Source organism: Lethenteron reissneri, chromosome 18 (genome assembly GCF_015708825.2).
Source record: "Lethenteron reissneri isolate LAM-NWPU_2019-01 chromosome 18, ASM1570882v1, whole genome shotgun sequence".
Lineage (NCBI taxonomy): Eukaryota > Metazoa > Chordata > Hyperoartia > Petromyzontiformes > Petromyzontidae > Lethenteron > Lethenteron reissneri.
The window spans coordinates 127602-139500 of record NC_083796.1 but is presented as its reverse complement, the minus strand read 5'-3'; the positions used below and the strand labels follow the sequence as shown (position 1 = coordinate 139500).

At 47.1% G+C, this 11899-nt stretch overlaps 1 protein-coding gene across 1 annotated transcript; it reads left to right on the top strand.

Moving 5' to 3' along the window:
- The first annotated feature begins 1557 nt into the window (after positions 1–1557).
- Positions 1558–11775, top strand: SEC11A (SEC11 homolog A, signal peptidase complex subunit). The gene is made up of 6 exons (XM_061553336.1): positions 1558–1737; positions 4003–4112; positions 7318–7467; positions 8676–8795; positions 9518–9575; positions 10411–11775. The coding sequence occupies exons 1-6, from the start codon at positions 1621–1623 to the stop codon at positions 10459–10461; spliced, it is 606 nt and encodes a 201-aa protein (XP_061409320.1). The 5' UTR covers positions 1558–1620; the 3' UTR covers positions 10462–11775.
- Positions 11776–11899: the final 124 nt, after the last annotated feature.

Here is an 11899-nt window from a genome sequence, read left to right as displayed (position 1 = left end):
TATAATTTCTATAATTTTGCTTCTTTAAATACAATGTTTCATTAAATTTTAAATTGTTATTCCTTATTCGATGTAATAGGAAAATGTGATTAAACGGGGGGGGGGGGGGGGGGCACCAATTTTATAGTTTGTCCCCGGGCACAAAATATCCTAGCTACGCCTCTGCCAGCGAGTGCTGCTATGAGGCAGGGATAGGTCAAGTTTTCTCTCGTCCTTCTCCCTCCGACTCTCACCATGTCCGTGCGATGCCGTGAGTACAGCTTCGAGGTACGTGGAAGGACGTTTGAGTGACTGGGCACTTAGGCAGCAGTAGGCTAGGCTCTTCTCGCAAAATATTCCCCCAGGTAATGTGTATTTGCGCCGCAAATAAAAGTTAGCACAGAGCATCGGAGTGGTGTCAGTGATTTGTGTGTGGAATAACTGCGTGTGGAGCGACGCGTTGCGAGAGGAGTGAACGCGGAGCCGCAGCGTGTGCGCGCGTCTTAGGATATAATCGCCCATAGGTGCGCATGCTTTCGCGCTTCCGCGTTAGCATTAGCTGTGGTGTGTGCGCGTGTTAGAAGGAGGGAGCGGAAGGGATAGACGTTGCGCCCCACCTGCCCAGCGAGGGCGGTGGGATGGACGTCGGCCTCCACAGTCCCGGGACGACGCCAGGTGACCCTATCCTGAGCACGCCACCACGCCGAGCACAGTCCAAAACCGTGATGCTTGAGTTTCCCTAACCCTGACCCCTACCCCATATCCTCACTCCTACCCCGTATCCTGACCCATCACCCCACCCCGTATCCTGACCCCTAACCCTACCCCGTATCCTGACCCATCACCCCACCCCGTATCCTGACTCCTCGCCCTACCCCATTGCCTGACCCCTCACCCTACCCCGTATCCTGACCCCTAACCCTACCCCGTATCCTGACCCCTAACCCTACCCCGTATCCTGACCCATCACCCCACCCCGTATCCTGACTCCTCGCCCTACCCCATATCCTGACCTCTAACCCTACCCCGTATCCTGACCCATCACTCCACCCCATATCCTGACCCCGAGCCCTACCCGATATCCTAACCCTACCCCATATCCTGACCCCTAGCCCTACCCCATATCCTGACCCCTAGCCCTACTCCGTATCCTAACCCATCACCCCACCCCCATATCCTGACCCCTAGCCCTACCCCGTATCCTGACCCATCACCCCACCCCATATCCGGACGCTAGCCCTACCCCGTATCCTAACCTTAGCCCTATCCGTATCCTGACTCCTAGCCCTACCCCGTATCCTGACCCCTCACCCTACCCTGTATCGTGACCCATCACCCCACCCCCATATCGTGACCCCTAGCCCTACCCTGTATCGTGACCCCTAACCCTATCCCGTATCCTGACCCCTAACCCTATCCCGTATCCTGACCCCTAACCCTACCCCGTATCCTGACCCCTAATTCTACCCCGTATCTAACCCCTAACCCTACCCCCTACCTCGTATCCTGACCCCTAACCCTACCCCGTATCCTGACCCTTAACCCCGACCCACGCAAGGGGACGCAGCGTGGCTGTTGGTGACTGGATCACATGACGCGTGACGTCACCGCTATTCTCCACACCTCCTCGCAGCCGCGGTCATGGCCGCCTCCTCTGCGGCGTCGTCGCCCTCCTCGGCCCCCCGCGCCCTGGGGTCCCTGCGCGCCCTTTGCGGCCTCCACGTGCTGGACGATGTGCGCAGGATGAACAAGCGGCAGGTGGGGTACACGGGGCAACACGGTGCGCGGAGAGCGCGAGGCGGCCCGGGCCTGGCGCCCAGGCCCTGGTGCCCGGAGCCTCGCTCTGTCCTGCGAGGCGCCGGGGCCCCTCCTCACAGCGTCCCTCGCTCCCTCACCCTGTAGCGCTCTTACTTCAGCTACCCCTCGCAGTTGCCCTCTGAGCTTCCCGTGTAGATCTCTCTCAGCTCCCCTTAGTCGATCTCTGCTCTCAGCTCCCCGTCACAATCGCCTCCTCCACCCAGCTCCCCTCTTTCATCTGTTTAACCTCCCTCTCAGCGCCCTTCCCTCAACTTACCCTCTCAGCTTCCCTCGATCAGTTCCCCTCCCGTGTTGCTGCTCGTCGTATCCCTCGTGCTGCTGCGGTGCGTGTTGACTTCGTGGTCTGTAGGGCCCCCTCTGCGGTGGCGGCTGCTGTGTCCATATGGTTTCCGGCCCCGTAGCAACGTGTGTCGGGAATGTTATGAATAAAACAGACCGCGACGTCTTGTTATTATTTTAGTTTTATTGCTTTTTGCAAAACTGTATCTCATTGGCTAGGTCTAAAGAAAACCCTTGTAACAAAACAAACTTTAAACTGTAACACTTTATTTTACCAGGTCAGGCCCACCAGCTATATAGCTCTTTTTCAGGAGCGACCTGGCCATCACGAATGATAACGAAGTGGCTGATGGAAAATGTATAGCACCCAAATACTCTAAACGCATTTGATTCTAAATGTGGAGGAAAAAAACGGAGGACTCGTAGAAAAATCCACGCGACCACGGGGAGAACATGCAAACTCCAGATATACAGGCATCAGGGTCGGGATCGAACCCACTAACTCCTGTATACCAGGCGAGGTCATTAACATCTCGCCACATTTTCCTCAACTCCGACCGAGCATTCAATCCACGTGGATCGGTAAAATGTGTCCCGCATTTTAAACTGCTATAGTTCCGTGTCAACTGGAGCTTCCCACGTGAAGATTCAGATAGCGTTGATAGTTTTGCGTAGTAGTGAATGCAGATGCGCTCTGACACTTGGCCGGATATTTCGGTCATTAATGATTATTTACCATCAATAAAAAAAAAATACACCAACTTGCAACGCGCGCAATCTCAAAAGTTGTGATGTGACTCGGAGGCGCGGGGCCCAGCTCGCTCAAAGGCAGAACAGCTGGGCTCTGGTGCCTATTTAAGGGGAGAAATAACTCCATGCTGCATTTATTGAAGGGGGATTGAAATCCAGATTAGATAGATCCCGTTTCAAGTTAACATTATTTTGTTTGACCAGGTGAGAACTCGAGAAACCAGGATAGTATCCTTTTTAAGATTGACAAGTCTCCAAAATAACAAAATAAAAAGATTTTTATTAACTAGCCCAGCGGTTTTCAAACTGTGGTGCGTGCGTACCCCTGGGGTACGCGAACACTCGTCAGGGGATATGCGAGAAAAATTGTATAATGGCAGACAATTATATTTGTATTGTTTAAACACAAAGACTATTTTTTTTAGCTCATTCTTTATTCATTAGTTTAAAAGTCGCAACGTTGGCGTGATGTTATATTCCACGCTTGGTATGCAGGAGCTTCGTGGGTTCGATCCCGATCCAGATGCCTGTTGTATATTTGGAGTTTGCATGTTTCTTTCCCAGTGGTCGCGTGGATTTTTCTCCGGGTTTTTCCCCCACATTTATAATAAACATGCGTTTAGAGTATTTGGCAGCTATAAAGCTCCACGTGATAAGCCACTAAGTTGAACTATCCTTTGTGTCCAGATCGCTTTTGAAAATCAGCTAATAGCTCAGTCGGCCTTACCTTGTAAAATAAAACGATTTTTTAATGTTATTTGTTTACCTTTCCTATACACTCCTATAGTTTATTTGTATTGTTGTCACTTTCTGACCTGGATATCTGTGAGAAAGAGCTTCATAGCTCGTCGAATTTCTGGAGGATATATTAAGATTACGATCTCAGAAGGGTGTATGCGGTAGGCAATATTATTTTGAAATGGGTACACAGATTGAAAGGTTTGAAAACCACTGAACTAGAGCAATGAAGCAAATAGCAATCGGTGCAAGAACAACCTACAAATGGTATTCAGAATGTCCATAGCCCTGTGAATACTTGCGTTCAACTAGGCAGGAAGGTCTTTTGTAGAATTCTTGCACTCAAATGTCCGTTCTTTGACAAGAGAAAGTTCGATGAGGTCGCCTAAGCTTGCGACGTGACGTTTCTCACACTGTGCGTGTTGACTGCGTGTGCAGCTTTACTACCAAGTACTCAACTTCGGCATGATCGTGTCGTCGGCGCTGATGATCTGGAAAGGCCTCATGGTGGTGACGAACAGCGAGAGTCCCATCGTCGTGGTGCTGAGGTACTGTCACATCATCGGCACCCGCCTCCATGTCGGCGTAGGATTGTGTTCTCGCATTATAGTGTGGACATACCGTATTTTCCCACATATAGCCCGCAGACGCATATAACCCGCAGACGCATATACCCCACAAAAATAGCGTTTTGTGTAAAAAATAATAATCAGATAGTCCGCACCTCCATATACCCCGCATGCATTCATATCTTTAACGTCGTTACCGCAGCTTAATTCCATCATATTAATACGAAGTTTACATTTGTAATACATTCCACTATTAATTGTTAACGTTAACATCATAACGTGCACAAAGAAAACAAACTAACCGGAAACGAGTGAACTTAAAACAGTAAATAAGTAACAAAAGTAAATATCCAATAAATAAGTAACACATAATAACTGGTAGATAAGCAAGTACAGTTTTAGCACTGGTAGATTACGCACTGCGCAGACAATAGCAGAATTAACTCCGTTGCCTCGCCCCCACCCCCCCACTTGTCTCTCCCCCCAGCTGCCCCACCCCCCCAACCCCCCACCTCAACCACCCACCTCTCCTCAGAGGTCGCAATCGGGTACCTGATACCCGTACCCTACCCGATACCCGGCTACCCGTACCCGGCCGGGTACGGGTCGCCGTTTGCGACCCTGGTGCGGCCGGGTACGGGTAAGGAATCAAAACCCGTTTGCGACCTCTGCCTCTCCCTCATCCCAGCTCTCCCGTTGCCGTCGCAGATCTTGCTCTGCCCCACCCCCACCTCCCTCTCCCCCAGCTGCCCCACCCCCCAACCCTTCACCTCTCCCTCCCCCCAGTTCTTCCGTCGCCGGTAAACAGTGCGTGCACTTCAAACATTGTCGTTTAATTGTACAAACAATTCATTTAAAACGTGATAACATGTGCAATTTAGTGTGAATGGTTTATTCAGCAGTGCTTTAGTCAAAGGTAAGTGTTGCATAGTGGATAGTCCTTCCATGAAAAAATGTAACGAGTTATGACATGTCACACGTGTAAAATATTTTTGGGATAGCCCGCACCTCCATATACCCCGCAGGGTCTTGTTTGTAAAAAGTGGTATAACCCGTGGGATATATGCGGGAAAATACGGTACTCGTCGTGTGTAAGAGTCAACTTAAGATGTGCATTCTCGTAGCCAACACAAAGATCCATTGAAAAACACTATACCATAAGGGCCCACTGCATATCTGACCAACACCACCTGGCCAGTGAATTAGAACATGTACCCCTGGCCCTTAAGATGAATGGATACTCGGACCGTACTATCCGCCAAGCTGTTTCTCCTACCGTGGAGAAACAACCCCTTGTGACTCCGATCAAATCATTACGTTGCCATACATAGCAGGTGTTACCAAAAATATTTCCAAAATTCGAAACAAACACAAGATCCAGGTCCGATTCAGTACAGTACACAAAATCCGTGGTCTGATCCCATCCGTAAAGGATGTCATTCCTGACTTACAGTATCCTAGTGTCTACAAATTGAGTTGCACCTGTGGTGATTGTTATATTGGAGAAACGAAACGACATATTTCTAAACCGCATTCGTGAGCACGAGTCAGATTTGAAACACGGTAGGACAAATTCTTCGGCCGTAGCTGATCACTGTTACAACACTGCGGGTTCTCATGATATTGTGTTCTCCGATACCAAAGTACTCTGCAAGCCTCCTGGTTACTACCAAAGATTTGTCCATGAAGCCATCCAGATATTCAAACAGAGACATAACTTCAACCGAGAGGATGGATTCAAATTGAGCAATCATTGGAAGGATGTCATTAACCAAGTTAAACTTTAGCTGCCTTGCAGTTTACTGCTTTGCAGTTTACTGCTTTGCAGTTTACTGCCTTGCAGTTTATATTCATATCAATATTCCCAGTCTTTTACGTCCAGCTTTACACACTACCATCACTAAGAAATTTGACTCAAAGCCCTGCTTACTCTCATCACTTGGAAATTTGCCGCTCGTTGTTTCGAGTGTGCAAGCTTAGCTCTCTAGCAACTCTAATTTACTCCCCTGCAGAATAACAAAGGATGTCATTAATCGGCTTAACTTAGCTTTCTTATCAACCAGCTCAACTTCTGCCCCCTGCATCATAGAGCTTTAATTTGAACTCCATGCGCACCTCCCAGCCCACACCCCGCCCCCACACTCACCCTCCCTACGATCCGCACCCCAATGTTCTGCCCGCCCAGGCTACCTCACTTCTCTTACACTTACCCTTATCTCAACTATGAATGAATCTGCTAATCCCCCGCCCCCCACTCGACTCCTTGGCTCCTCCCCCCCCTTACCCTATATAATCACGGTTCTCTAAACAGCTCTCTTTATTCACTACAGCAATTTTGCTGTGGCGGTTCCACCTGGAGACGGAGGCTTGTGTTGCTTCCGAAACGTCGTGATTTAATTTAGTTGTTTTCATTTTAATTTATTTTATTTTTTACCTACGTAACTTTACCGAAAAAACCCAAAAAGTATGGATCCTTGCAGTCACGAAAACTTCTAATCTAGAATCCATTGTAGTGTTTGGATTAGGCAATATGGTATTTTTATGCCAATTTCTCGCCATTAACTCTACCTGACATGATCGTCAAGTTTCCAAAGGTATATATGTCAATGTATTCCTCAAATTCTGACCAATAAATTAAGTTGTGAAAAATCTTAAGCCACTGGTGAGGAGTAGCGTTATTTATCAGAACTAGATTAATACATTGGCAGGTATAAATAATATCTTTGTACATGTTACAATCTTGTTGGGTAGTGGAGGGGTTGATAACATGGATTTTTGAAAAAAATCTACTCTCACGTGGCCTAACACAAACATGTATCGTGTTTTATAGTTTGTTATGACATTGAGCACGCGTGCGTGCGTGTGTGTGTATGCAGTGGGGAGCAGTAGTGTGGCGTTTAGTGCGCTGCGCTACCAACCCGGCGATCCGAGTTCAATTGCTGCTCACGGCCAACTTTGGTGACGAATATCTGAACTAGTCCTGGACCTTCTCTAGGTCGACTCAGCCTCAAATGAGTACCTGGTGTGGTGTGTAAACATTGCTGCTGGGGAGACGAAGGTGGCCAGGCGTGTTGCTGGCCACCCACTCCCTGTGTGTGCCGTTTCGACCTTCATAGGTGCTCACTATAACAGCACTTGCCCCAACACTCTATTAAGGCTATACTGGGGATCTTTGTCTTTGCAGTGGCAGCATGGAGCCGGCGTTTCACCGCGGAGACCTGCTCTTTCTCACAAACCACCAAGAGACGCCAATTCGCGTAGGGGAGATCGTGGTGTTCAAGGTGGAGGGACGAGAAATCCCCATCGTCCACCGCGTCATCAAAATCCACGAAAAGTACACACGCCATGCACGGAAAGAATGCTCACAACTCGGGTGGCTACTATCGGTTTCTTTGCGTTACTGGTAACCGCATGGGAAAAAATAACGGGAAAGGCCTGGTTCGCAATTTGCGGCACAGAAATAACTCTCTAGAACAGCGTTTCCCCAACCTGTTGTCCACGGATCCCTGGTGGTGCCCGAGGCTACTACAGCGGGTCCACGGAGGAAACAAAAAATAATACGATCTTCATCAAGGAAATGTAGAATTCCAATGGATTTTTTTTCATGTTTTTAAAACCGACTTCTGTAATTTATTTTACAAGTATGCTTAAGTGGTATTTTTTTTTGTCTGTGGTGCCAGTGTGTGACGTAAACACATGAACGCACGCGCAAGACAACCTAACATCTTTAATGTGACAACTCTTTAAAGCTGGTCTTCACACAAGTACCCAACAGGCTTCTGTCTATGCTTTGGTTCTGAGTACCCAGAACTCTCCGACAAGGCAGCGAAGTGCCTGATGTCTTTTGCCACAACATGTTTGTGGAAGTGAATTTGCCATGCTTGTTGCATTAAAATCAAAGTGTCGAAGTAGGCTGGATGTGGAATCACATTTAAGGCTAAAACTGTCATATCTCCAACCTGACATCCTGTCAGTGGAACAACACCATCCATCTCATTTAGTAAGTTACTCAATATAAATACGTTTTTGAACTGAAGTGCATATTATTTATTTGTTGTTACGTTAGATTTCCATATATAACGGAGTGTAAAACAACTAGTAGCGTGTGGTGGGCACGAAATGTTTGGAGGTTGAAAAGGAGTCTGTCACTCAAAGGTTGGGAGCTGCTGCTCTCGAGCAATCAAAATAACGTGTTAAGATTTTAACTGAGAGTTGAAGGGAGCTGCCACATTGATGTAATGGTTAGTAGACTGGGCTTGCAATCCAGAGGTCACCAGTTAAATTCCATCTCCCGGCGCAGCAGTTTGTGCATTAACATTCCACTGGAATCTGTTACCGATTCTTGACTTTTAGAACCGGTAACGGAATCCAAAAATGGTCACCAGTTTACCAGTTATCAGTTACCTCTACGCACAGTGGAATGGTCGTCATTTACTTGAGTTTGGACCTTTGTGAATATCGTAAGATGTCTGAGGTTGAGTGGTGAGGGCAGAATGTGGAGTAATGTGCTTACCATCGATTCCGTGATGTGTCCTGGTGCAGAGAGAATGGAGAGGTGAAGTTTCTAACGAAAGGAGACAACAACTCTGTGGATGACCGTGGCCTGTACAAGCCAGGCCAAAACTGGCTCGAACGCAAGGATGTGGTGGGCCGGGCACGCGGGTATGAATCTACAATTCCTTTGCGTCAACCCTCTAATGGCTCCCAAGATCAATTGAAAGATATCCATCATTGGTTTGAAAACCCTGCATGAACTTTACTCTGCCTGCCTTTCCCCTGTTATCTCACTCTGCTCCAATAACCAAAGCCTCTGCAAAGAACTGTGCTCAGTGGGAGGTCGCCTCTTAACAGCTGTTGCTTTTGTCAAAATTCTGCTTCCTTGGCCCAGAGCAGATGTTTTACTTGTTGGTAACACCTTAGGTGACATAAATGTAGTGGTTCCAATGTCTTTATGGCGTAAAAGCGAGTTTAAAAAATCCATTTGAATTGAGTGGGGCTATCAAGTAACCATGATTTTTGGACGTACAAACATCTGTGCAACTAAATGTATCTATCGATGGTGGTATCAGTACGTGCCATCTGCTTCACAAAGTACTCTGCAAGCCTCCTGGTTACTATGCACACTGCAGCAATCATTACACCATACTTGGCAGGCTAATTCCCCAGGTCACTTACAAATGACTCATCCTGGTCTCTTGAGTTCCCACCTGGTTAGATAAATAATCTCGTGCACACCCTTGGATATGTACACTGTACAGCAAGCATTTCCAAGGATGAGCAATGTAGCACGAATAATCGTTGATATGTTCTCTAATACTCGAAAGCGTTTGTATCACAGCTGCTTGGTAATGCCAACCATATTTAGGAGGGCTCTCCTTTTGCAGGTTTGTTCCCTACATTGGAATTGTGACAATTCTGATGAACGACTACCCCAAGTTTAAGGTAAGTTACCAGCTTTCACGTGCTTGTGTATTTCATAATGATGAGCATTGTGTTCATGTTAAATTCAACATAATGGCTTTGGCAATCAATATTATGATTGAAAATATATTTTTTTAGTCCGATTGCCACGTGAGTAAAATGTGTGTCGTATACCCTCCACCCAACACAACCAATTAATAAAGATGTCATGTGCTCATGTATTACTGTTTCGGCACTGTACCGGTGTGTTGGAGAGAAATCTTCACACATTTAAAGATGGGGTACGACACTTAACTCATAGTTACAGGCAGCATCATCAGGCAATTGTCAGAATTGTGAAAATGTCCTCCAGCCTTCGGCCTTAAATGAGGGTGTGCGATGCCATCAGTTAGCACCCAAAAGGAAGCAGGATGTGGCAGGAAGTCATACCTAGAGGTTCATTAAGTCACATAAATTGTAATTCAATTACGTGAGAAGGAATACAAATTTGAGTTACATATTTACATGGTGATACTGGTTACTTAGTTTGAATAAATGGTAAGTAAAATAATGCTGTTTTAGTTTCAACAATGTAAACACAGGTTATTAAAATTGTCATGTGTTTACTTAATGATGCGTTTCCAAGTCACCTGTAGTCAGCTTCTATTTCTCTCAATTTCAGTAGATTATCTAATTAGTCTGGGCCAAAATAAATTCATTTTGCATAGGACATCAACGTCATCAAATTAAATCGGATGTCCTTGTTAGCCGGCACATTCGGCGACTGCCGACACTTGTATTTGTGTTCCCGTGGTTTTCTTTTAGCCTTTGAACAATAATTTGTGATAATACTGCCATGTGCATTGTGTCCCACCAGTACGCGCTGCTCGCCTGCTTGGGTCTTTTCGTTCTCATACATCGTGAGTGACGGAGGAGGAGGGAGCTCGGTTCCCCGATACACGGCCACACGGCGGTGCGCTCTGCGTGTCGCCGTACTATCTACACGGAAACACCGAGCAGCGCAGCCGCACGTCACGGGGGTCCCCGCCTCCCCCGCCTCCCTTAGCACCGCCAGTCGAGCCAACTGCACCAGCCTGTCATCAATAAACATCACAGTCGCTTAGCAACACCTAAGCACATCATACACCACACTTAGGGGTTTACACAACAGCTTTTACAGCAGGCTAATAGTATCTTAAAGGTCACATGTAAAGTTTTTCCTCTCTATGGACTTATGCTTCAAGCCAGGATGGTTAATTTGTATGGTTCTCCTAAACACACGTTTGACTGGCTCTAAGCCTCCATAATCAACATCTGTCATTGGGAATCCATCTGCATTTATTTTGCCCATATCACAAACCCGCACTGATCAGTGTGGTGAAGTACAATCGTTTTTCGCCAGCATGGTTAATTTCTAAATAATCTTCATGGCTTGCTGTCGGAGCATACATTAGAATTACATTCAACTTACAATGCTGCAGGAGCCTAGGTGTGAGCTGGACAACTGTCCGCAGCACTCCTCAACATTGTATGGTTCTGAGAGAGACTCGGGTCCGTATTCTTAGTCACGGCTCGGCTCAGGTTTGGCTCTGGATTGGATCAAGTGATCCAGCTCAGAGCCGTGCTTAACATGAGCCAGCTCTGAGCTTGGTCCCAGCCACACCGGGGAATTCCATGAGCCGATCCTGAGCAAAGCCATGGCTGAGCCGCTCGGGCATCTTTGGAAGTAACGGAGTGGCTCAAACCTGAGCTGAGCCGCGACTGTAAATACATCCCTAACAAACCCACTGTTCCAAAATCATTTCCACCTGCGATGTACAAGGTTACACTTTGTTGGTAATCAGTTTAATCTGTTTTCTCACTTCTAAAAGTAAACTCAAGCAAGCAGTTAATTTGTGGTTATTGCTGCAGGCCCCTTGGTACCTCAAAACTCGATACTCCAACTCAACATTCCACCCCCACCGCTCTGCCAATGTTGAAACCTTCTCTTGTGTACCATATTCTCATCCATCCTCTTCACCTTAACCCTCCACCTCCCTCGAGTGTCTTGAGTCTCTCTTGCCACTCCTCTCCCATCATCCACCTGTGTTTTGCCATCCTGCAAGGCGACTTATCGTGGTGCCTCCTGCTGTCATCCGTGCCAATGACGGAGTCCCTGCTCGTGGCTGAGCTTCATATGCAGTGTCAGAATCCGTACCATATTTTGTAAATCTGTCGAATAAAGGTTTGGTTTAAAAATATATATACATCTAAATCACCACCACGAGGAGCCACTACGATGCTGTGTTTCATACGAAGGAAGGTGGCTTGACTGATTTACAAAGCAGACGCGTGGACAGACAGCTGCAGCACGCACGTCTTGCCGT